We start from the raw sequence: 25,610 nt of genomic DNA, 5'->3' as shown, positions 1-25,610 counted from the left end.
ATAAACAGCAGCTACTAATATAATTATTCTCTTCTTGGAAATATATTTCATTGCCTTCTTCCAAATTTGTCCACACAGACACTGCCACATATTAACTGAAATGCTTTTCTTAAAAGTAGCTGAAGACGATTAGCTAGAGGGGTCATAACAGGAATTTTAAGCACTCATTTAAATTAATTCCTCGAGAAGTCTATGCAGAACCCTTCAAGCTGAGTTCTTTCCGGCAGAACCTCCCAGCTCCCCTCAGCGCTCCAAGCTTCCCGCTTCTGCTGCCAGATTCTTTTTTCACTTTCTCGAGGAACAAACCACAGCTCTGTCATCACGGCATGGCAGGAACTCCTCGCTGGCAGGGAAGGGGCCCGAGCAGCTTTGGTTCCCAGCCCCCTTCTGCTCCAGAATGTACCAGAAGCGCCAGCCAGGTACTCCTCTGGCCAAATACCACATCCACAAACACTCTGGAAAGTTTAAATATCAAAAAATGGCCACATCCATACCAAAAGTATTCTCCAAAGGAAGTTGCCAAAGGCATTCTGGGCTGGAGAATCCTTTTACACTTTTCAAAGATGCCTCCAAATGGATCTGCTTTGCCCTTAAGGGAATAAACCCCTTGCTGAGAATGTACCTCCCATCCTTCAAGGCCCGTTAACCAAACTGCTGAACTTCTCCAGGAACGAAACAAACACAGAAACACAGAGAAACCCATTCTCCTACCTTCTTGAAGTCACGCACATTAATTTTGCCATTAGGTTCCTTGCTGAGGTCAAGAAATAGTTTTCTGAAGGCTGGGTCCCGCTGCTGTTTATGGTTTTTGAGGTTTTCAATGACTTCATCCTTGGTTCTACTCTTGGTCAGGGTGCTTCTGTCCTCAGCGGGCTTGGTTCTAAAACCACAATCAGGCCTTTAGATCCAGCAGAGCTCACCCAATGGGGATTCAACCCAGGACCACAAGGAGGTCCACCACCCCCTTCTCCCGAACCAGGAAACAGATAGGCGGGTACGAGACCCGGCTTGAGAACATCTTACTCGCCTGGGGCTGTGACTTCCAGAAAAGCCCTCGGCACTGTGTCAGGAGAAAGCTCTCGGGGCAGTGCTGGTATGGGGCCCTCAGGTCGGGATGGGGCGCTCCAGGGCCCCGGGGATGGTCCTCCCTGCGCTAAGGTTTCCAACTACGCATGGAGCTGGCTGAATAGGGCGTGTGATGGGACATGGCGGGAAAAGTAAGTATTTGTGTGAATGGGAAAAGGAAAAGTAGGAGCCCATGACAAAGCTTTAAATGAAGTCGGCTGTTTTGTGGTAACTAGGCCAAAAAAGTCATCGAGCATGCGTGGGAAGGAAGGGACGTTCACAACTATTCCAAGTTGATTTATACAGTCCAGCGGATTTATAAAATCTAGATTTTATGTGATGTGCTATGAGTGCGGGGGGCCAGGGGTGTGATTGAGAATAATTATTTCTTCAGCTCTCTCAAAGGCTCTGGGACCCCACCGGAGTGGGGGGGTGTGGGGAGGAGCACGGGGGAGAGCAGAAGAAGGACTTCTCCTCTCCTGCTGTGTCTGCCTTCAGCTTTGAAGAGCTCTCCAGGAATGCCCACATTTTATAAAACGCCTAATTGCCATTAGCTCTTCCACTGGTTTTAGAAGGCAGACACATCTCATCACAGAACATTTAACCTTTCTCTTAAAATATCATCTTTCTGCCCATTTATAAAGCAGCTCCCATGGAAATGCCCAGATATTCAAATTTCATTAGCATAGCATTAAAATATTCCCACTGCTCTATACTTAGGAACTTTTTTAAAGGAAAATGACAGAGTGAAGCCTGCTGAATAGGTCTACATTTTACCTTTCCTTGTGGATTTATTATAAGCTATGAACCAGCAAGTTAAAATAATATCTTTTCATTAGACTAAACCTATATTTTTCAAAATGAGGACGGGCTAGAATATTCATCAGTCCGATGTTTAACGGATTTGCTAAGCATGTTTTATTGTTACGATTCAATTTGTTGATCATTTGAATAATTCTATCACTCACATCAGAAAACGTTAACCGGTTTAATGGGTGTATTTTGCCATAAATATTAAAGGGTGGTAGGGAGTCAAAGTTTCTGGAAAAGAACAAATGTGAATGCAGGGATGGGATGGTTGGGTGGCAGACAGGTTCTCTGGGAGCCGAGGGTCCTAGGTTCTCTTTCTTTTTAAATTTTTAATTTAAATTCAATTTAGTTAACATGGAGTGTGTTATTAGTTTCAGAGGTAGACTTTAGCGATTCATTAGTTACATGGAACACCCAGTGCTCACTCCATCACGCGCCCTCCTTAATGCCGTCACCCAGTTCCCCCATCCCCCTCCCCTCCAGGAACCCTCAGTTTGTGTCCTAGAGTTAAGACTCTCTCATGGTTTGCCTCTCTCTCTGTTTTTCTCTTATTTTATTTTTCCTTCCCTTCCCCTCTGTTCATCTGTTTTGTTTCCTGAAGGTCCTGGGTTCTTAACCCAGCATGACCACCAAGTCTGTGAGTGACCCAAGGCCAGTCCGCAGACCTCTCGGACCTCAGTGTTTTTGCTTCCAGAACTAGCAGTCAACGCGGTCATCCCACAGATCTCTGCTTGCTCCCAACTCCCCCGACCCTCATCACTGTATTCATAGTTTGCCATTTTTCCTCAATTAAATAGTAAAGTATTACAACACTCGGTCAACAAATAGTGACGGAACACCCAGCCCACACCAGGCACGTGGTTTCCGCGCGCGCTTGCATTTTGTTTCGCTTTACCTCTCCGAAACCTCCAGCTCTTGCTCCTCCTCTTTTTGAAAGTGTTCACTTAACAGCTGATCCTTTGGACCAAGAACTGGAGAAACGGCGGGAGGGCCGCTAATTCCCATGCATGCCAAAAGTTTCTTGTAAAGGATTCTTCCCGAAGCAATATCCTGAAACTTATTGCAGAGTCTGAATTTGAAAAATTAGAATACTCCCATTAGGTTGGCTGAAGTTAAAAGCACTGGCCCTACTGAGTGCCGACAAGGATGGGAGAACCCGCAGCTCTCTCCCACAGCTGGTGAGGTGTGGAACAGCAAAACCAGTCTGGAGGACACCCAGACTAATCGCCTTGACTATACACTCACCCAGAGGACCAGCCCTTCTACCCCTGGGCATCTGCCCAAGGTCAATGGAGACCTATGTCCACACAAAGACTTGCCCAGTATCTAGAGCTTTATGTGTAAGAGCCAAACACTGGAACATCTACCAGATGTGTAGCCCCATAAGCCGTGGTAAGGAAATGGAATAGTACCCAGCAATGAAAAGAAACCAGCTGTGCATGCAGGGAACAACGTGAATGAGATCTCAAAATCATGACGCTTGGGGAACAGAGCCTGACAAAAAGAGAACATCTTGCATGCTCTCGTTGATATAAAACCCTAGAAAATGCAAAGTTGTCTGCAGTGACAGAATGCAGATCAGTGGTTGCTGGGGCTGTGGGAGGAGGCCACAAGGAAGCTTGGGGCAGGGGGAGGAAAATGTTTGCTATCTTAATTGATAGCGTGTGATGGTTTCATGGATGTATACGCATGATGGAGATGCTCAAATGTATCATTTAAATATGTACAGTTTAGGGGCACCTGGGTGGCTCAGCGGGTTAAGCATCCGACTCTTGATTTTGGCTCAGGTCATGATCTCAGGGTCCTGGGATCAAGCCCTGCATAGGGCTCTGTGCTCAGCGGGGAGCCTGCCTGGGGATTCTCTCTCTCTCTCCCTTTGCCCCTCCCTCAGCTCAGATGCACACATGTCTGAGCTCTTTCTAAAATAAATAAAATCTTTAAAAAATAAGTAAATAAATATGTATGTGCAGTATATGGTTTGTAAAGAATACTGCAATAAAGATATAACAAATGTAAAAATAAATTTTTTTTAAATTGCAAGTTCTGGGGTGGAGCTGTGGAAGTACCTATACCGGGATTTGGGCATATACAAATACTTTAGAAAAATGTAGGCAATCACTAATATGACAAGAACTACTTTTCCCCCCAACCTTTTGTTTGTTAGTATTCTTCTAATCAAAAAAGTTGCACATACCCACTGTAGCAAACTTGGTAAAGCCTGGGGACCAAACCAAAAATTCCACATGTTTATGAGAATCCACAAGGCAACAGAGCTCAGTGGCTACAGGTGTGGACCCTGGAATCGGCCTCCCTGGGTTTGAATATCAGCTCCAGACTTCACAGCCCCATGAGTGAAGGCGGCGTTCACGCAGTCTGATCTGTGGCCTGTTCCAGGACACTGGGAGGCCCAAGCCCATATGGACACTAGGAAGTCATGTGCCTTTTCCGCCCTGTACCACACACACACACACACACACACACACACACACACACACACACCTGCGCACTGGGTTTTTCAGAGCCCACATGACGTGTGACCACTGACGGAACGTGTACTCTAGGAGGCTGTGATCTCTAACATTTTCTAAGGCTGTGGAAATGTTTCGGGTGTGAATGAGGAGCTGGAGCGAGTTTTCGGAGATTCGCTTAGTTTCCTTACAGCCCTTGACTCGCTCATTACCAGTTACCTTTGGTGACACCTGCTATAATTTCTGTAACCTCCTTATCATCCAAGAAGTCATTATTTGAAACCGCCATGTTACCCCTGAGCCTACAGGGAAACTCAACAAGAAAGTACACATACATTTTCTGCAATAACATTTTTCAAATGTCCAGTTTTAATTTCCAATCCAGTCATACTGATTGATACACTCCATACAAGGGAAACTTTCTGAGGTCTCCGGTGGTTTTTAAGCCCATTCAAGGATTGAGAATCGCCGACCTGGGGCAGGTCTCAATCCTTTCTCTGGCTTAGTTACCTTGTCTATAGAATGGACCCACCTCAGACGACCACTACCAGTATTAAGTAAGAGGATCTATAGAAAGTCTTTGCATTGGGACAGGCTGCATGTCCATGAGCTTAACGAACCGAGGCTGTAATAGTCCGACATGGTTATCCTGTGGCTGCTTCGCGCACAGCGAGAGGCCTTCAGGAAGTGTGGGCCATTGATGTAACTGCTTCGGGATGTATTCATGCTGCCAGATGCTAAGCACCGAGCTGCGTATTACAGCTACCACTGTGAACAGACTCTGCACCCCTGCCCCAGGGAGCCAAGAGGCCGGGAAAGTGCCCATTCGGAACCGAGGGAGCAGCCATCCAGAAGTGCAGAGGTGAGAGCTCGGGCTATTCCAGAAATGGAAAGTAGTTCAGAGCAGCAGCAGCCAAAGCAAGGGTCTTGAGCTCAGCGCCAGGTGGAGGGCTCTATGTCTAGGCTCTCCTTCGACCCTTACCGCACTCTCTAAGTAACGCTGGCCTGGGGAAATGGAGGCTCAGAGTGGGCACGTAACTTGCTCAAGTGCACAGCTCGTTCAGGGCTGAGCTGGGATTTGTAAACCCAGGCAGTCTGGGCGCAGAGCCCGAGTTCTAGAGGGTGCAAGAATCATGAGGGTCCTGGGAAGCCACTCTTAGAAGCATCTGGATGCTTTCCTGATGGCAGTAGGACACCGGGGTGTTCTAAGCAGGCGTTTAACATGATCAGATCTGTAGCTGAGACAGAAAAGCCTGGCTGTGTCATGCAGGATGGATTAGAAAGGCTTCCATCTCAAATACCCAATTGCCTGCATGACCAATCCACTAGATTTCTTTCTTTCTCTCATTCATTCCCTCCCTCATTCATTCTTTCACTCATTCATTCCCTCATTCAACAGTGAAGAAGCCCTGAGCACACCCTAGGGAATGTTCCAGCCTGGGTACTAAAGCTTCAGGAGTGAATCCATTCCTCAACACCGCATTTCCCACACTCCTGGCACGCTCACTGGCACCTGCTGGGTCCTCCTTGACCCTCCCGCCTTGGGGGGCCTGCTCTGGCCCTTCCCTTTCCCGAGGCCTTGCCTGCTAAGGCTGTAGCTACGATTCATGTGAGTGCTCATCTCCCTGGCTTCCTGGGTGCTACCTGAGCCGCTGACCTCCTCCTACTCCCGGAGACCCCCAAATTGGTTTCTGGGCCATCACCCTGACCTTCTCTGCCTTTCTGGCCAGGTCCCTGATGAGCTGGTGGTGTTCTACCAGGTCCTACCCCTGCCCTCTTGCCCCAGATGGTCCACTACCTGCTCCCAGATGGACGCTGGGAGCCTGAGCTGGGAAGGCTCAGGCTGTCAACGTAAGGAGAATCGTGTCTGAGCCCAAGTTCTCTGCGAGTCTCCTGCTGGAGTTTTCACTAGACATGCTTACTCTTCTGTGCTTCCTAACTGGGCAACGACACTGCCTCTGGCTGTCCCCTCCCCCATCCACCTCCATGTCCTTCTGTCCAGCTGATGGCAGAGCAGCCGCCCCCTGCCATGCCACTGCCACCCCTGTGCCACCCACCTGTCCCTGTCCTTGCTCTCTGTCACAGTGCTTTCTCCCCACTGGGGCCAGAGCAACCCTTATAGAGCACAGATCTGACATTGTCCCCTACTCCATCCGAGGCCACCTAACCGGCTTCTCACTCCCTGGGCTGTGCTTCTCCACTATGGCTGCACATCAGAGCCAGTGGGGACATCAGTATGACCGTGCCTGGCCCGGCCTATGAACGCGGCATGGGCGTTGGGATTTTCAAAGCTCTCCAGATGATTCTCAGCTACTGATAGGGAACCAGTGCCCTGCCAGATGACCCCAGTTCCCTAGTTGGGTACCCACCGCAATTCTAGCTTGACCCCGCCCAACCCTCAGCATCATCTCCCTGCTGCTCCTCCCTACATAACCGCCTGCCCCAACCGTCCTCCAGGGCTTGCCACTCGCCAGCTGTGCGCCTACTCTCTGGGCTTCGCCCTACTCTCCTACATCCTGACATGTCCTTCCCTTTCCCCTTTGGACTCAAGCATCACATCCGAGAGGCTTCCCGCATTCTGTCCCGCCCAGCTATATGTGAGCGCTCCAAGGCCAAAGCAGCTGAAGCCCCTGCACACTGGCTTCTTGCCCCGCCCAGTCCCCCTGAGCTCCCTCTAGAACTCTCTCTCTGGGCTTCCTCCCCCAAACTCCGGCAAGCTGGCCTTTCTGCAAACATTCGGTAAATGGATGACTTCAAACACCGAGCTCTGTGCACCTCTCTGCTCAGGGAAGCCTTGGCCTCCCCCTCCTCCTGTAAACCCTTCTTCTCCTGCCAAAACCAACCACAGGAAAAATGGGTAATGAAACATGAACTTCCCAGAAAGGAGACTTGAGTGGCCGACAGCTACCAGTAGATTGGCTCTGCCACCTGAAATCAATGTAATGTCATCAAAAGCAACAAATACAAGATTTTCAACATTCCAGCCAGAAGGACTGAAAGAGAATCAGGGTAACTTTCTTCCCTGCGATTCAATGGACTTTCCCCTGATCTCCCAGATCACTGTCCACGGCGGGAAGCATGGACCCAACAGGCTATAAGGTCGAGTTCTGGATGACAAGCTGGAGTGCGTGCGTGGCAGGACTTTCGGGGGGTGGTGGCAGCGGAAGCAGGATTCCAGCTGCAGGTTCTCAAGGTCACTGTGGAGAGGGAAGCAAGCGGGCTCTGTGGCCCAAGGGCAGCCGTGAGCAGGGTGAACAAAATGCACAGCAGGACACCCATAAGGACCTTCAAAAGGCACTTTGCTCTTCTTTCTTTTAAGATTCTTGTCCCCTGGGATGCCTGGGTGGCTCAGTTGGTTAAGCGTCTGCCTTCAGCTCAGGTCATGAACCCAGGGTCCTGGGATCGAGCCCTGCATCAGGCTCCTTGCTCAGCGGGGAGCCTGCTTCCCCCTCTCTCTGCTTCTGCCTGCCACTCCTCCTGTTAGTGCTCGAGCTCTCTCTCTCTCTCTCTCTCTCTCTCTCTCGCTCGCTCCACGGCCTCCTAGCTATGTACCTGCGAATAGGAACCACACTTTTTCAGACCTTGGTGTCCTGATCCACGGAAAGAAATAACAGCCATCTTCCGTGGCTGTTCTGGAGAACTAAATCACAGAGCACATACCAAACTCTCAACCCATGGCCTGGGTTAGTAAGGACCCAATAAACAGCAATTATCAATATTCCCTATCGATATTGCAAACACACGTAGAGAAAGTTTCACGATTATAAAGACTTGATGAAAAACATGACCCGAATTAATTTCGCTACCAAAAACACTTACTTCAGTAAATGTTCGATCGTTAAAAACGGGCAGAAAATGCGCATGATTTTCTTGAAATTATTTCGACCAATGAGCCCCGTGTCTCCGAGGTCATAGGACTGCAGCATTCTGCAAAAGGCTTGGAGATTCCTAGTAATCGAGTCCTGAACAATTTTTTCCACCTAACACAAAAAACAAACACATTCACCAAGCGGCACCTTTGTAACCTGAGTGGTGGCGTCCTGGGACCACGCGGCAAAGTGTTACTTACTGAATCCCAAGCCAGGAGGAGAGGTGCCGAGGTGTCTGTGTAGGTGGAGAGTTTTCGTATCTAATTGGGAAAGAGAAAATGTGTAGGTACGAGTCACTCCTCGAGGCAGTAGGAGCTTTGGAGGCTGACAGACTCAGACTGTCAGCTTTGCCCCGATGCGCCAATTAACTCTGCGATCGTGAGCAATTGAGTTTGCCCCCTGGCCCCCATCTGGAAATGGGGATCATAATATTTAACTTGCACTTAGTGTAAAAAAAAAAAAAAGTACAATAAACACGAAAAAAAAATCTATCACTTGGTTTAAAGAAATGTAGAATAAAAGAATAATGAGGCAGCGTTTTTGCCTCTCAGAATGGTAAAAATTCAAAAAGGAAGCCAATTGCCAGTGTCCACAAGGTACCCCTTTGGTAACATTAGACAATATGATAACCTGCGTGCCCTGGGACAGGAGTGACTGCCTCTGGGGAGTCTGTTCCCCTGGCAAGGGAATAGAGTCTGGAAGGAAACTTACTTTTCACCATGTTCCCTTTTGCATCTTTTGCATTTTATACCTTAGGCATATATTCCTTTTTTAAAATAATTAAAATAGGGCTGCCTAGGTGGCTCAGTGGGTTAAGCCTCTGCCTTCAGCTCAGGTCATGGTCTCAGGGTCCTGGGATCAGGCCCCGCATTGGGCTCTCTGCTCAGCGGGGAGCCTGCTTCCCCGATCCCTCTGCCTGCCTCTCTGCCTACTTGTGATCTCTCTGTCAAATAAATAAAATAAAATAATTAAAATAATTTCAAGAATAAAATGGGTATTCTTTGACCCAATCATTTCATTTTTAGAAATTTGTATGAAAGGAATAATCACAGAATGGACCAAAAAAGCAGACACTACAATACCTATTGTAGTAAGATTTATAAAAGAGGGGGGAAAAAAGAACATGTAGATTACAACAGGGAAGAGCTACTCTGTATCTTTTAAAATCATACAGCAGAATTTTTCCTGACAGTGTTAAGGACATGCTAGTTAGGGATAGCACCAACTGAAAAGTCATTAAATAGAGGATTTCATTTTAAAATAAAATAGATATCATACATGAAAGTGTGCATCCTATCTTCAAATTGCATACATTAAGTATGTACCACTTTTGTGTATCAGTTACACTGGCATAAGGCTGAAAACAAGGTGTGTGCTGGAACACAGGCTCAGAAGAACAGACCACAAAGTCAGTCAGTGGGTAACAATCCCTCCGTGTTAGAACTAGTGGTGATTTTCATTTTCTTCTATTTGCATAACCGTGTTTTCTCATTTTTCTCCTTCATTCCTGTATGTTCATTCATTCACTCACCGCACTGTTTTGTAAGTGAGCCTGGCCATGGGTTAGCCCCCAGGGGTACAATGGGCAGTGAAAACAGAATGATCTCTGTCTTCGTGGAGGCATGACCACATAATGATCAAGTTGGGACACTGTGACCGGCAGGTGTGTGAGGTCAGGGGCTGCCAAACAGGCTTTAGCAGGGGTATCACGAAGGGTCCCTGGGAAGACACCAAGTGCACTGAGACCTGCCGAGGAGTGTGAAGGGAATCCTGGCAGGAGCCATCCTGGATGCAGGAGGGACCTGCAGGGACCTGAGGACCTGAGCCCACATGGCCCACAAAGATGCCGGGCACCAGTCAGCAGGGCTGGACCACATGGGCACCTTGCCAGCCAGGTTAGGAAGACCTACTTTCTCCTAGAGCCCGACAGCCACACAAGGCTTTTAAGCATAGTGGCAAATAGGATGTGGTTTGTATTAAGCAAAGATCGTGCCACTTGTCATGAGAGCAAATTGTTTACATGTCTATATTTTGTCTCTAGAGAAAAAGGATAGTTGTGTGCAGGGTTGCTGTGATGGCCAGAGGTCATAGTTCTCAGGAGCTAACACAACAGAGTTCAGGATGAGGTACAATTATTCTTTTCTGTGTGTGAGGGCCCTGGGACTTACTTTTGAATTAGGGTTCAAGAGGGACCAAATGACATTGGTTTAGGATGTGGTCACCACCTTGCACAAGGTGGGTGCTCAGGAAATCCTAGTATTAGTGAAAAACTAATTTGTACCTGCTAAAGGAAGTCTATAACAAACATTTCAAAAAGAATCTGTTCGTGCCTATCGCATACATTACATGACTCTAATCTAATTTTTTTTAAAGTTCTTAAAATGTTCAAGTGCTAATCGCTACTAAAGTTATAAAAGCATTTCTAATAATAAAACTCTGTCAACTTTTCAAAAAGCAAATATGGATCACCAGAGGCAATAAGCAGTTATTTTTTTTAAACGGGGAACTAACATAAAAACTCTGAAAATATTAATGAGAACCAGAGGCGTCATTCACAAACATTCCCATGCAAGACATGGTTGCAGGAGGGGCGCCCCCGGCACGCTGCGGAAAGAAGATACGTCCTGTGCACATAGGGGCTCTCAGCCCAGGCAGGGTTTCCAGAAATGCCAAATATCACCCGTTAGTAAGATTTAGATACTGAGAGTTAAAATCAAACAACTCAAACCGTTAACCCTTACTTGAAATGAAAATTAGAGGCACCTGGGCGGCTCAGTCTGTTAAGCATGTGATTCTTGACTCTGACTCTCCATCTCAGGGTCGTGAGGTTGAGCCCTGCATCAGGCTCCACGGTCAGTGCAGTGTCTGCTTGAAATTCTCTCTCCCTCGCCTTCTGCCCCTCCCCCTGTGTACGCACGCATGCGCATGCTCTCTCTCTCTCTCTCTCAAATAAATAAATCTTAAAAAATGAAAACCCAGCTGAAAAACAGGATATCCTTCATTTAAGACTATTTCAGCTATCACCTCTATTTCACTAAGAATACTTAAGTTTGCCACCACCAGCAGAAAATCAAACATGGAGTTGTCATAAAACTCACCTTAGAGCTCTCTTCAAGCAGTTTGGTAAGTGTGTAGATATTTACCCATCCAGTGCGCCCAGGGTCAAGCGTTTGCATCAGTTCTTTGAATTCTGAGTCACTGATTTTTACAACCATGCAATTTAGAAGACGTCGCAACTCTTCCCCCATTATCCGTCCATCAGGTTTCTGAGCATGAGAGTGCATATAAGGGAATTTTTTTAAAAAAAGGAAAAGGGAAGGGAAAGCATTAAATATACTAAGCATCACTAAATAGAGTGAACTCTGGCCAAAGAGAATCATGATGAAGCAAGAGTCCCTCAGGCGGTGGTCACTAGATAACACCGGGAGACAAGAGCAGGGTATTGGGTGGGTGCAAGGGGGATGCTGGACCTCCCCAGGGGCTGTTCCCACAATGTTCGTCTATCGGGATGTGGGCAGAAGATGGCCCCAAGTGAGGAAAGAGGCCGATCTTGTGGGCACAGGCTGGCCGCCACAGGCTAAGAGCTGGCTGTCACAGCTCCTCCTGCCCCATCCCCACCTGAGGGCTATGGGGCTCAGCGGCAAAGGGCACACGACTTCCCGGCAATTCAATTACGACTTGCCAATTTACTAAAAATATTAATTATGCTTATTTTCACTCCCACCAACCTCATCCATTACCTAAATGGACAATTACTTAGCAAGAAAAATTTCAGCCATGCTGCATAAAGAAAACATATTATAAGCAAAATACTGTGAGGCAAATTCTTCCCCCAGAATAAAAAATTACCAATAAGCAAATTAAATATCAAAATAAAAAGACTATTTACTGGAAAAACAGAGAAAATAAAGAACTCCTACCTCCCTCACAGAGAGACACTAGGACTATTAATGTGACAATGGGGCTAAGTCATAAAGCAGTGTATGAACGTCAGCTGTTACTTTGGGGTCCAGTTGTTTAAATTTTAAAGAAGGGACCAAGTTGTTTCAATGGCACCTGTAGCACTTCACATTCCCACCAGCACGAGGGTGCTCGCGTGTTCCATCTCCACATCCTTGTCACACTTACTACTGTGTGGGCTGATTACTGTCATCCCAGGGCTGAAAGTCTCAGTGCGCTTCTGGTTTGCATTTCCCGGATGTCTCACGACATTGACCATCTTTTCTTGTGCTTGTTGGCCATTCACTTGTCATCTTTGTTGATATGTCTATTCAAATGTTTGCCCATTGTTTACATTGGGTTATCCTCTTACTGAGTTCTGAGAGTTCTCATGTGGTCTACATGAGAGTCCTTTACCGAATATATCATTTGTATCTGTTTTCTCCCAGAGCATGCTTATCTTTTGAAGCCCAAATTTTTAATTTTGAGAAGTCCAATTTATGGGGCTTTCCCCCCTTTATGGGTCATGCTTTTAGCGTCATATCTAAGACATCCTTGCCTCCAGGCCATAGAGATTTATGCACATGTCTTGCCATTTTAACTTATATTTAGGTTTATGACCCATTTTTAGGTAATTTTTGTTTATGGGGTAAGGTGGTTCATCTTTTTACAAATGAATATCCAATTGTTTTCAACACCATTGGTTGGAAAGATGACCCTTTCCCCCACTGATCCTGTGAAAGATGAACTGACCGTAATTGTCAGCACTTATTTCTGGACCCTCCGTTCCATCCATCAATATGTCTCTCCTCATGCCAGTGCCACACTGTCCTCACACCATAGCTCTGTACTAAGATTTAAAATCTGGAAGCTTAAGTGCTCTAACTTCATTCTTCTTTTCCAAGATTGGTTTTGGCTATTCAGGAACCTTTGCATTTTCATATGAATTTTAAGTTCAGTTTTTTAGTTTCTGAAAAAAAAACCAGTTGGCATTTCAATGGGGTTTGCAGCACTTAATCTATAGATCAATTTGGAGCGAACTGCCATCTTAATAAGATCGAGTCTTCCAATCCATGAATACAGAATGTCTCTTCATGTATTTACATTTTATTTAACAGTGTTTTGTAATTTTCAGTGTACAAGTCTGGCGCTTTTGTTAAATGATTACTAGGTATTTTAGTCTTTTTGATGCTATTGTGAATGGAATTGCTTTCTAAAGTTCAGATTGTTCATTGCTAGTTTATAGAAATATAATGACTTTTGTATATTGATCTTCTATCCTGCAACCCCGATGAACTCATTTATTATTTGTAGAAGGTTGTGTGTGCATATCGCGTTGTCTGTGAATAAAGACAATTTATTTTTCCTTTCCAATCGGGATGCCTTTTATTTCTTTTAGGATTGTACTGTCTAGAACTACAGTACAATGTTGCATGGAAGTAGTGAAAGCTGACATTGTTGTGTGTTTCATGATTTGGGGGGAAGGTATTCAGTCTCTTACCATCAGCTATGGTTAGCTGTTAGCTATGGGTTCACTGGAGATGCCTTTCATCCGTTTAAGGAATTTCCCTGCTATTCTTGGTTTGCTGAAAATTGCTATCATGAAACAGTGTTGGATTTTTCAAATATTTTTTCTGTATCTATCAAGATGATCATGTGGTGTTGTCCTTAATTCTATTAATATTGTGTACTCTATTAATTGATTTTTTGGTAGTCAAACCAAACATGCAATCCTGGGATAAAACCCACATGGTCATAGCATTTCATCTTTTTTGTATGTTGCTGAATTTGGTTTGCTAATATTGTGCTGAGAATTTTTGCAACAGTATTCATGGAGAATACTGGTCTTTGGTTTTCTTTTCTTGTGGTCCCTTTGTCTGGCTTGAGTATCGGGGTGGGTAATATTGGCCTCAGAGAATGATTTGGGAAGCATTCCTTCATCCTATATTTTCTGAAAGTTTGTGAAGGGTTGTTATGATTTCTATAAGTAATCCTTGTAGTCTTCAATGCAGAGAGTTTGCACATTCTTTATTTAGTATGTTTCTAAGCTATTTGATATTTTTTAAAGATATTGTTAGAAATGATATTTGAAGAATTCCTTTTCTAATTGTTTACTGTAGTTTATAGAAATAATATTCATCTTTGAATACTGATCTTGTATCCAATGACCTTCTAAATTCTATTATTAATTCTAATATTTCCTGGAAGATTATTCTGGACTTTCTCTTTAGAATACCACATGAGCTACAGATAATAACACTGAGAGTAATATCGGATGAACAGGCAGGGTACAACTGGTTTCTGGGTGGGTAGAAAGGGAGCCACACCAGGTTTAAATGTAAGTGGTGGGGTGACTGGGTCACCAGAGGGTAGGTGGCAAGGTGTAGAGGTAGCACGTACTTGGGATGCATGGTGGGAGCAGATCTAAAGCAGTCTTTCCCATAATAATCCTACACCCCTCTCTACAGCAGGAGAGAGACCTGCTTCCCACCATTGTCCACTGCACCCAGGCAAAAATGCCCTCTCCTGCCTCCATCTGGCTCTCTCCCTCTGCTCTCCTCCTGCCAGGTCCCAGAATGTGCCCAAGACCAAGGTACATGGTGGGGAGTGGGGGGTTGGGAGTCCCACTTGGTAACCAACCACTCTGTGACTCTGAGGCAGCCGATGGTCACTGCTGTTCTGTGACCCTCCAGAGTGTGAGCTCATCATTGGCAGGGTCTTTGCATTACTCATGTATGTGTTCAGTCTAAGTGCCCACGGCCTGGCCCAGCGTGGAACAGGCCCTCCACTCCTCACCCACATGACGTGTTTGCTGATCAATTCTGTCTGCGGAATAGTACATCAATGACTGTTAAATAGTCCAATATTTGGAGTTGTTAGCCTGATTACAGTCCTCCATTAACGGAGATGAGATTTCACTATTTTTAATTAAATTACTTCAATATACCACACTAGGTCCTGAGGTAGGTAAACACACAAAAGCCTTCATTTATCTCTAAGAGGAGGCCCAGCCCGCACACATGCGGACAGCTCAGCCCAGGGCACTGTGGGCCTGTCCGGAGCAGCTGGTTTGTGCCCTGCCTCCAACACTCACTAGCGGGAAGCCTCGGGCTGGGTACTTACTACTTATGCTCCCTTTCCTTGGCAAATAAGGGCAAAATGAAAGGATCAAATGGAGATAATTAGAGTGTCTACCTCGCAGAGGTGCTGAGAGGCTGAAGTAAGTGACGACAAGGAAATCACTGCAGACAGTGCCCGGCACGTCGTAAGCGCGCGATCTCACTGTTCATTCAATAGAAGACACCAAGTCATACAGGTCTAAAGATTAATTACAGCAGGTGGGCTAGCTGAAATGCCCCCCATAGAAAACAGAACCCCAAATCTCTGAGTCTACGCTGTGCTCGGAAACCCTAGGCAATGGCATTCTGGTTCGACAGAGGCGAGGCGTCGCCAGCACAGAGCAACCCTTGAACTTTGAGGTCTACCTCGGGGCCATGTGGCCTCCTCCCCAGAACACTGCCCTGTGGCCGTCCTATAGGAAGGCTGCCGCTGAGGCCAACTACCTCCTCTTTTATACGCAAAGTAAGTCACTGGACCCCTCCAGATTGACTAGATTCAGTTATTGAATGTACTTAGTAAATAACAAACGTGGGAATTGTCACACGTGCCAAAAGTATCCAAATGCTGCTTTCTAAAATAAACATTAAATTAGGACAGGAGCTAACATTCCGAGCAAGTTACAAATTCATGAATTAGCCTCTTCTCTGTAGGATAATTAAACCAGGCAAGAGGCTCTTTGGAACTAAGGAAACGTTACTGGGATGGGCTATACATTGTCACAAACTCACACAGTCTAGGCTGGGGTGGGGAAGGTCCAACAGGTTGGGATTACTCGTTAAACAGGGAACGATGGGCTGTCACTGCATCCCCGATGACCTTGCCAAGCTCTGTTCTCATCCCCTGACATCTCCCTCCTTGCGGTATAGCACACTGTATGTCCTCTGATCCCCCCAAACACACCCAACTCCTGAGGTCCAGCCTTAATGCACTAAGCACTCTGAATAATTCCTAGCATACAGTAGGAGCTCAAAAAATGTTCGTTGGCTGGATATATGAATGAATATACAGTTTTTATTGGCCTTGTTCTGAGTGTTCGCATTCTGAGAAACTGAGGTTTTCCCCAGAGAAGGATTTCAAAATCTTACGGTGTTGGCCATCAGGAGTGCTTTCTTCAACGACGTACAGTGATCCTCGTGTCTAGACAACTTTGTGACAATGTCTTCCTTGCAAGATTGATTTCTAAAGGTGATGCTACAGAAGAATGAAGAGAAAAACAGAAAGAAGGTTATGTTCTTGTACTTTCTTCTTTCTTAATGCAAAAAAAAAAAAAAAAGGACCTGACAACTATCCTAAGGCTTTATTTGCAGATGACTTTTCTTCCTGAAAGTGTCATGTGGTTGTGCAGACCCACCTGCTGCTCGGGTGGCGTGGTGCCTGCCCAGGGAGAGGGTGTGAAAGCCATTAGCCTTGCTGTGCCATCACTCTCCTCTTCCCACGCCACCTAACCGTGACCAGCTAACCGTGGCCAGCTAACCGTGGCCCGCTAACCGTGGCCAGCTAACCGTGGCTGGCTAACCTTGGCCAGCCATCTTGCCAATCCATGCCTTTGGTCTCAAAAGAGTCCAGACAGGGGCGCCAGGGTGGCTCAGTCAGTTGGGTGTCTGACTCTTGATTTCAGCTCAAGTCATGATCTCACTGTTATGAGATTGAGCCCTGCATGGAGCCTGCTTGGGATTCTCTCTTTCCCTCTAGCTCTGTCTCTCCCCTCTCCACTCACTCATGCGACCAGGAAAGAGAGCACGATCACTGCTGAGACCATCACTTCCCTGTGTGTGGGGGCAGCATGCCTAGGCATGCTGACCCACATGATAACTGAGGGCACACGCTTCCCACGGTAAAGTAGGGGAATGTCGACCTTCACTAGCTCCCCTTCTCTGTTGACAATGGCCATGGCCACCTACATTATCGGACCCCTCTCCCTTTCTTGCTTCTTCCATCCATGCCCTGAGCACAGGGCCACCAGCCCGCACGTGGGCTCCTTAAGGCCTAGGATCACCGTCCCTGGAGATCAAAGCCAACTTCACCCTGATCAGAAGGGGGCTGCAGGGTCCCATGATACCAACCTACAGATGCCCTGGTCGGCCTCTGCTTTTCAGTGTTCAGTGAGACAGGATGACATTCCCCACTAAATAAAGAAGGGTAGTGAATCAACCGAACGATTCTCACATTCAGTTGGGGATTTTATCGCTCCATCCACATGGCCATCCTGGCTCTTCCCAGTGGTACAAAAACATATAAACACACACACCTACTACCATCTCTAAGAGACACATAAAGTAGCAGAATTCCTGAGTCTGAGCTGCTCATGTGACTCACTGGAGCCTGGTGTTTCTACAGATCACTGGCACAGGAAGGAATAGAAACTTCTGCGGTAATTATTACCTTCCACAGTACCACTGAGTACTTCTTTGTACTTCTTTGGGGCGTGTTGCGGGGGGGGGGCTACTGTCTCACGCACTGTGGAATATTTAGTGGCACCCCTGGCCTCCACCCACTAGATATCAGGAGCACCCCCATCCCAGCTGTGACAACGAAAAATGTCTCCTGAAATTGCTAAAGGTCTCCTGAGGGGTGGGGATTGCCCCCAGTTGAGAATCACTGTTTCAAAGTAAATAAAACTCACATTTTAATTCTTCCCTATCTTTCAGATAAGAAAATCATTAAAAACAAACAAACAAACCAGAAGTAACTTCACTTAAGAAATAAACTCAGAAAGTTGCATCCCAGGAATGAAGTGGGGGATGGAGGGGGGGGGGGAGGGAGCTCTAAATCCTAGAAGGCTGGTAACCAGGGCAGTTCACCAAATATTTGTAAATCCCTGAGACAGGAACAGGACCTGGTGAAATGGGAATTAGCCCTGTGGTATAGTTTGCTTTACAATAGTGCCTAGTGCTTTCGATGAACGTGCCAAGATGATAAAGCCTGTATTTTTCTTTAAGGTTTGCATAGGGCGATCAAGGCAGGATACTCACCAACACCAACAAAACCCTTCTTCGAGCAAAGGCCTAAACTCTAAAATGTCATATTATTAAGTATTTTTGTACAGGTTGGCCCCCATCACAGTCTATGTGATCATGAAATCTGAGGTTATAATAGACACTAGAATGAAAACAGAAATAACTCAAGGCAAATAACGCTCCCGACCCACGCTATCCGCACCATGCAGAGAGGGGTTGGGAAACAAGCGAACGTGGGTTGCTCCCTTCTATAGAACACTTAACCAAACATGCTCATACACAACTTTACACTTACAGCTCAGTGTAACATTGGCAGTGTTGATGTGCATCATCTAGAACGTTCGAGCTCCATTTCTGTCTCCACTCGCTAAGCAGAAGATCTAGTTAAGACCCTGATAGTCTTATTTTTTTCATCTAGAAACTTGAAATAATAATTATACTCACCTTATAGTTGAAGGCCATTTTAAATAAGAGTACTGTATGGGAAACAATTGATACACTGCGAATCACTACAAAAAGTTCATAATTATACAATGAAGACGAATTTGTCATTCAAAAAAATGACAAAAATTAATTCAGATATTCTCTAACATTTTATAGAGTCTGATATGCATAACTAAAATTGAGTTCTTTTTTAAAAATTTTTATTATGTTCCATTAGTCACCACACAGTACACATCATTAGTTTTTGATGTTTTGATGTCGTGTCCCATGATATGCTGTTTGCGTATAATATCCAGTGCTCCATGCAATACGTGCCCTCCTTAATACCCATCACTGGGCTAGCCCATCCCCCCACCCCCCTCCCCTCTAAAACCCTCAGTTTGTTTCCCGGAGTCTCTCATGGTTTGTCTCCCCCTCTGATTCCGCACCCCTTCATTTTTCCCTTCCTCTTCCTAATGTCCTCCCTCCTATTCCTTATGTTCCACAAATAAGTGAAACCACATGATAATTGTCTTTCTCTGCTTGACTTATTTCACTTCGCATAATCCCCTCCAGTCCCTTTCTGATGGCTGAGTCATATTCTATTGTATATATGGACCACATCTTCTTTTTTTTTTTTTTTGAAGATTTTATTTATTTATTTATTTGACAGACACAGATCACAAGTAGGCAGAGAGAGAGGGGGAAGCAGGCTCCCCGCCGAGCAGAGAGCCCGATGCAGGGCTCGATCCCAGGACCCTGGGATCATGACCTGAGCCGAAGGCAGAGGCTTTAACCCACTGAGCCACCCAGGCACCCCTGGACCACATCTTCTTTGTCCATTCCTCTGTTGAAGGGCATCTTGGCTCCTTCCACAGTTTAGCTATTGTGGACTCTGCTGCTATGAACACTGGGGTGTATGTGCCCCTTCTTTTCACTCCATCTGTATCTTTGGGGGTAAATACCCAGTAGTGAGATTGCTGGGCCATAGGGTAGCTCTATTTTAAACTTTTTGAGGAACCTCCATACTGTTTTCCAAAGTGGCTGCACCAACTTGCATTCCCACCAACAGTGTAAGAGGGTTCCCCTTTCTACACATCCTCTCCAACATTTGTTGTTTCCTGCCTTGTTAATTTTTGCCATTTTAACTGGTGTAATGTGGTATCTCAATGTGCTTTCAAAATTTAGTTCTTTTATTTTTATTATTATTATTTTTTTACATACCTATTTCTTTTTGTCAGGGGAACTGTACTGTTGACTTCCGTCCACTGGGACTCATAAAGCGATGTTAGAAATTGTTTCCAGTTGATTTTGCTGGTGGTTTTAAGTCCAAATCTGGATTTAAAAAAATAAAAATATTATTTTAAACATTTTTTTTCTATAATGCTGCATGGATTAGATGCTTAATATTGAATTGAAGATGGCAGCAATGAATTTATATGAAGTTTCAAATCTAAGGTAAACAAAACAATTTAGTAAAATTGTACTACAAATTGACTTTCAGAAAGCAAGGAAAATCAAGCTGATTCTATATCTCCGTGTCTCTGCTTTCCCTTAGCAGGATCATACACTGAAGGAAGAAACAAGGGATTTGATTAAAATTCTCATGTCCATGAACTGATTCTTTCAAAGTCACTATTTGGAGAGCTCAGTCACTGCGGGAGGCAGAATAAAGACCTGGAAGGCGTCCACATCCTAATCCCTGGGATCTGCGAGTACGACCTCAGAGGGCAAAAAGGGACTCTGCGGATGTGATTAAGGGTGTGGACCCGGACATGGGAGGGCACCCAACTCAACCAGGTGGGCCAATCTAATCACAGGAGTTCTTAAAATTGGAGCATTTCTCCCAGCTGCAGCCAGAAAAAGATGTGAGGACAGGAGATACGAGGACGGGAGATGCAACGGCAGGAGAAGGGCCAAAGCAGAGACAGCAGATGGAGGGAGGACCACGTGCCCAGGAACGCAGGTGCCTCCAGAAGCTGGGAAAGGCAAGAAACAAACTCCCCATCTCTCCTCCAGGCTTGTGGCACTTTGTTATGGTAGCAGTTTAAAACTAGGACAGATTTTAAATCTCAGCAAGAACAAGTAAGTGGAAAATTATTCAAACGCAAACTGGCAACGTTACTGTACCCCGTGGCTCGGGGCGCAGGGATTTTGGCATAACAAGATGGCAGCGGAAGCAACCCGATGGGAGCTTGGAAAGACCAGAGTGCAGCTCCCTGCTCCTTCACTCCTTACCCTTGTCAGACAAGTTGCTCACTCTTCTGATTCTCTATTTTTCTCATCTATAAAATGAGAATAATATCATCTACTGGGAGGGTTGCTTTAAGGATGAAAGGTACTAGATCAAAAATCCCGTCCCACAGGCCTGGTCACCAGCAAGTGTTCAACCACATTCCCTTCCCCACTGTCCATGTGACTTACCCACGAAGCATCATCCAAACTTCCATAACAGGGTGGCAAAAAGAATTTGGGCTGAGATCCGAAAATAACAGTTATGAGATGCAAAAGTGGGAGACACCACAAGACAGATTACCCCGTTTGGATGGCTAAAATTAGCGGCTGTAAGGAATCTGGTCTGTGTGGATCAGACGTGGGCCACGCGAGACACTGCAAGTGTGCGTGTGTACACACACACACACACAGGGTCATCTGGCCATACTGGCCCTTCAACTCTTCTGAAGGGTTATGCTTTTCCATGTCCTGGGTCCCTCATGCTTGCTCCTTCCTTTGCCAACTGCCACACTCCCCACCAGTCTTCCCAAGCTTTAGTGAATTCTGCACCACTTTCAAGCTCAACTTTTTCATTACTTTCTCAGGGAAGCCTTCTCTGATTTCCATAACCAGGGCCCTTTGCCCTATTAGCCTGTCTCAAAGCACTATGCCTCCTTCCTTGGAAGCATTTATCACTAAGGATTAATATTATTAGTATTTAAACTTGCACAGGTCCTTGATCATGACTGTGGTTATCGCACCTAACACTTGATAAATGGTTATTACTTCTGCTTCTGCTCTTAGCACCATGTATATGTTCATGAGAAAAAGAGACATTGATTGACTGATTGATTTTCATTAGCTATGCATGGCAACATCAATAAGTACACTGTAACAGTGGTCTAATGCCCAGCTGTTTACATACAAAACAAAGTTTCATCATTTGTTCCCAGCCTGCCTTCCCCACCTTGCCCATGATTTTGATAGTTTGTTAATACTATCTATTTTCACCATAAATTTCAGCAAGTCAGAAATTAATTTTTATAGTGGAAACACTGTGCCTACCATTAAAAGCAGAATCAGCTTCATATATTATGTTTAGGAAATTACCTTACTCTCTTGGGAAAAAAAATCAAATTAGATTTTCACTCCATACATTATACAAAAATAAATTCAAAATAGATGAAGGAGTGAAATGTAAACACTAGGACCATTAAAAAAGGAAAATCCAGGCATATATTCACCTGGTATTGGAATAAGAATGGGTTTTTAAGCAATATTTAAGAGGGGGTTCACAAACCTCCCTAGTTAATAACATCAACATAAAAAATTTCCATACATCAGAAATACTGAAACAACAATTTAAGAGCTAAACAACAGACTTGCAAAGTTATCTATCATAAATATGCATAACAAATTGCTAATTTTCTTAAAACATTAAGTGCTTGTACAAATTAATATAAGGAAAACTGGGGCGCCTGGGTGGCTCAGTGGGTTAAAGCCTCTGCCTTTGGTTCAGGTCATGATCTCAGGGTCCTGGGATTGAGCCCCGCATCAGGCTCTCTGCTCAGCAGGGAGCCTGCTTCCCTTCCTCTCTCTCTGCCTGCCTCTCTGCCTACTTGTGATCTCTCTCTGTCAAATAAATAAATAAAATCTTAAAAAAATATATAAGGAAAACTAAGACTTGATTTCTTCTTCCAGTGATAGCTCAGTAAGATCCTAGTAGACCAGTTCCACTGCCGAGAATGACAATAAGCACTGGGTGTAATACCAAAGGCAACTACACAGTGAACAGAAGTGGGCACATTCTGGTAGGGAATCTTCACAGAGAAGAGAGGAGCTGTGAGTATTTTCAATGCTTTCAGCCTGGGGCTAGGCACTGCAGCACAAGGGGTGGCAAGACATCAGTTAAAAAAAAAGAAAAAAGAAAGGTATGTCCTGGAAGATTAGAAGACCAAACCCAGGTGAGTCATAACCCTAGAGAGAAAGAGGAAATCCTAGAAGAGGAGGAACAAGAGAGGGATCCCCAAATTCTGTCCTACCACATTTCTGACTGGCTCTGAACCTACTCAGTATTGCTTAGCCAAACACAAAAGATCTGAACTAAGATCAGAGCTGCCACCCAAGAAACAAAATTTGCAGTTTGAGTCCAACCAAGATAACTGCCTGTAAGACAAAAGAAAGGACATTTGTCGAAAAAATAATAACAACAAAATTTAGTCTTCACAATTTAATATTCAAAATCTTGAGCACATACACACTCTCTCTCTCAAATAAATAAGTCTTAAAAAAATAAAAATGATAAAATAAAAGATAAAATAAAGTTATAGAACATATTTTACAAAACAGGAAAATGGAACATTACTAGGGAGAAAAGTCTGACATACATACAATTAGAAACACATAAGGAGAGGAGAGAATGAATGGGGCAGAAAAGAGTATCAGAAGACAGAAAGGTCAAAATTTCTCCAAATTTGATTAAAGATATCCACTTACAGATTGAAGATGTTCAATAAAAATCAAGTAGAATACGCATGAAAAAGACCATGTCAAGGCTCATTACACAGTCAGATTCAAGGAGTAAATCTTGAATGCAACAAAAGAAAAATTACTCATCACATGTAGGAGGGCAACAATTTAACAGATGACTTCTCACCAAAACCATGGAAGCCAAAGGAAGTGGAACAACATCATGAAGTACAGAAAGAAGAGAAGTCACCCAAGAATTTTCCAGCTAAGAAAATATCCCTTAAAAATGAAGGATAAATGAAGACATTTCTAAACAAAAGAAATCTAAGAGATTCCATCTTTAGCAGGAAGTTTTTCAGGCTGAAGGGAAATGATAGTAGATGGAGACCTCAACTCCTCCGAAAAGAAAGAATAAAGTATCAGAAATGGTAAATATTTGAAAAAATACAAAGGCTACTTTTTTCCCTTGCTTTTTTTTCTTCTTAATTTATTCATAGTTATATAAAGAAAATAATAACATTGTTTTGTGAAGTTTATTACATAGGTAAGTATAACATATATAATACCTACAGTATAAAGGAACAGGGGGCAGAATGTAGATTCATATTGCTTACATAGGTTCTACATTTTTTCTAAGATTTTATTTATTTGACAGAGCGAGAGAGATCACAAGTAAGCAGAGCATCAGGCAGAGAAAGAGGGGAAAGCAGGCTCCCCCCTGAGCAGAGAGCCTGATACGGTGCTTGATCCCAGGACCCTGAGATCGTGACCTGAGCCGAAGACAGAGGCTTAACCGACAGAGCCACCCAGGCACCACTAGGTTCTACATCTTATGTGAAGTGGTACAGCGTTAATTGTACACAGGCTGGGAGTTGTAAAGATGTATACTATAATCCCCATGAAAAATTATACAAAGAAGTATAGCTTAAAAGACCATAAGAAAATTAAAACTGAATTCTAAAAAAAATTTCAATTATCTGAAAAGAAAAAAAGAGCAAACAAGCAAAAAGGAAAAACAGGAGACTCAAATCCAAATATATCAGTAATTACTTTGAATATTAATGGACTAAACACTTTGGATTAATGGACTAAACACAACTGGATTTTTAAAAAAAGATCCAGATTTATGGTTTCACAAAAAAATCACATTTACTGTTTTGTTTTTTGAGAGAGGGAGAGAGAGCATGTGCAAGCAGTGGTGGGGGGAGGGCCAGAGGAAGGGGGAGAGAAAAAATGTTGAGCAGGATCCACACTTAGTGGAGATCATGACCTGAACCTAAGTCAAGAGTCAGATGCGTAGCCAACTGAGCCACCCAGGCACCCCAAAATGCACATTTACTCTAAAGACAGAGATAGGTTGAAAATAAAAGGACACTATCTTAAGCCACATGATCAAGGTCAACCTCAGTGGTGACAAGTCACACTGATACTATGCACCCTTGGTATGATATGACAAGAATGATACTTTACCTCTGTGGTGTTCCAAGAACACATTGCCCCAATCCAATCAGTCAAATCCCAGTTGAGAGACACTCTATAAAATATCTCACCAATAATCCTTAAAACTGGCAAGGTCATGAAAAAACAAGGGAAGTCTGAGAAAGTGTCAGAACCAAAAGGAGCTTAAGGACACACCACTACTAAATAGTAATGGAAATTAAACATCTAAATAAGTGGGAAGATATACCATGCTCATGGAGTAGAAAACTGAATATGGTTAAAGTGGCAATTCTCCCCACTGTATTCACAATCAAATTCCTAACAGGCTTTGTTTTTTTTTTTTTTTTTTTTTTTTTTAACACTGAGAAACTGATTCTAAAATGTAGAGAAAGGTAAAGACTCTAGAAGAGTCAAACAATTTTGAAAGAGAAGAACAAGTCTGGAGGACTTGCACAACCTAATTTCAAGACTTAACGATTTAGCTACAGTAATCAAGACAGTGTGGTATTGATGTGAGAATAAACCTATAGATTAATAGAAGAGACTAGAGTCCAGAAGCCTATTCACACTTATACAGTCAACTGATTTTCAACAAAGGTGCAAAGCAGTTCATCAGAGAAATGACAGCCTTTTGAACAAATGATGCTGGAACAACCGGATATCTAGACAGAAAGAGAGTGAATCTCCACCTTTACCTCACACCATACACAAAAATTGACTATAAATGGATCTCCCATAAAAATTACCCATAACAAATTTTTAGTAGAGAAAACATATTTCATCAAAATTAGAAACTTTTGTATTTCAAAATACAAAGTTATGAAAAGAGAAAAGCA

General features: G+C 44.3%; 1 protein-coding gene across 1 annotated transcript in view; it reads right to left on the bottom strand.

Annotated features, from left to right (window-relative positions):
- Positions 1 to 25,610, bottom strand: part of EFCAB6 (EF-hand calcium binding domain 6) — a gene marked incomplete at its 3' end in the record, with an annotated part of 203,919 nt that overhangs the window by 101,776 nt on the left and 76,533 nt on the right. The window contains exons 9-15 of the mRNA XM_080812428.1: positions 19,876 to 19,986; positions 16,357 to 16,462; positions 11,311 to 11,478; positions 8,413 to 8,472; positions 8,163 to 8,323; positions 2,771 to 2,944; positions 712 to 880 (exon numbers count right to left, since the gene is read on the bottom strand). Coding sequence (XP_080668554.1) covers positions 712 to 880; positions 2,771 to 2,944; positions 8,163 to 8,323; positions 8,413 to 8,472; positions 11,311 to 11,478; positions 16,357 to 16,462; positions 19,876 to 19,986 — 949 coding nt within the window. The remainder of the gene's footprint in view (positions 1 to 711; positions 881 to 2,770; positions 2,945 to 8,162; positions 8,324 to 8,412; positions 8,473 to 11,310; positions 11,479 to 16,356; positions 16,463 to 19,875; positions 19,987 to 25,610) is intronic.

Source organism: Martes martes (assembly GCF_963455335.1).
Source record: "Martes martes genome assembly, chromosome: 8".
In the NCBI taxonomy this organism is placed as follows: Eukaryota; Metazoa; Chordata; class Mammalia; order Carnivora; family Mustelidae; genus Martes; species Martes martes.
This window is presented reverse-complemented; position numbering and strand designations above follow the sequence as displayed.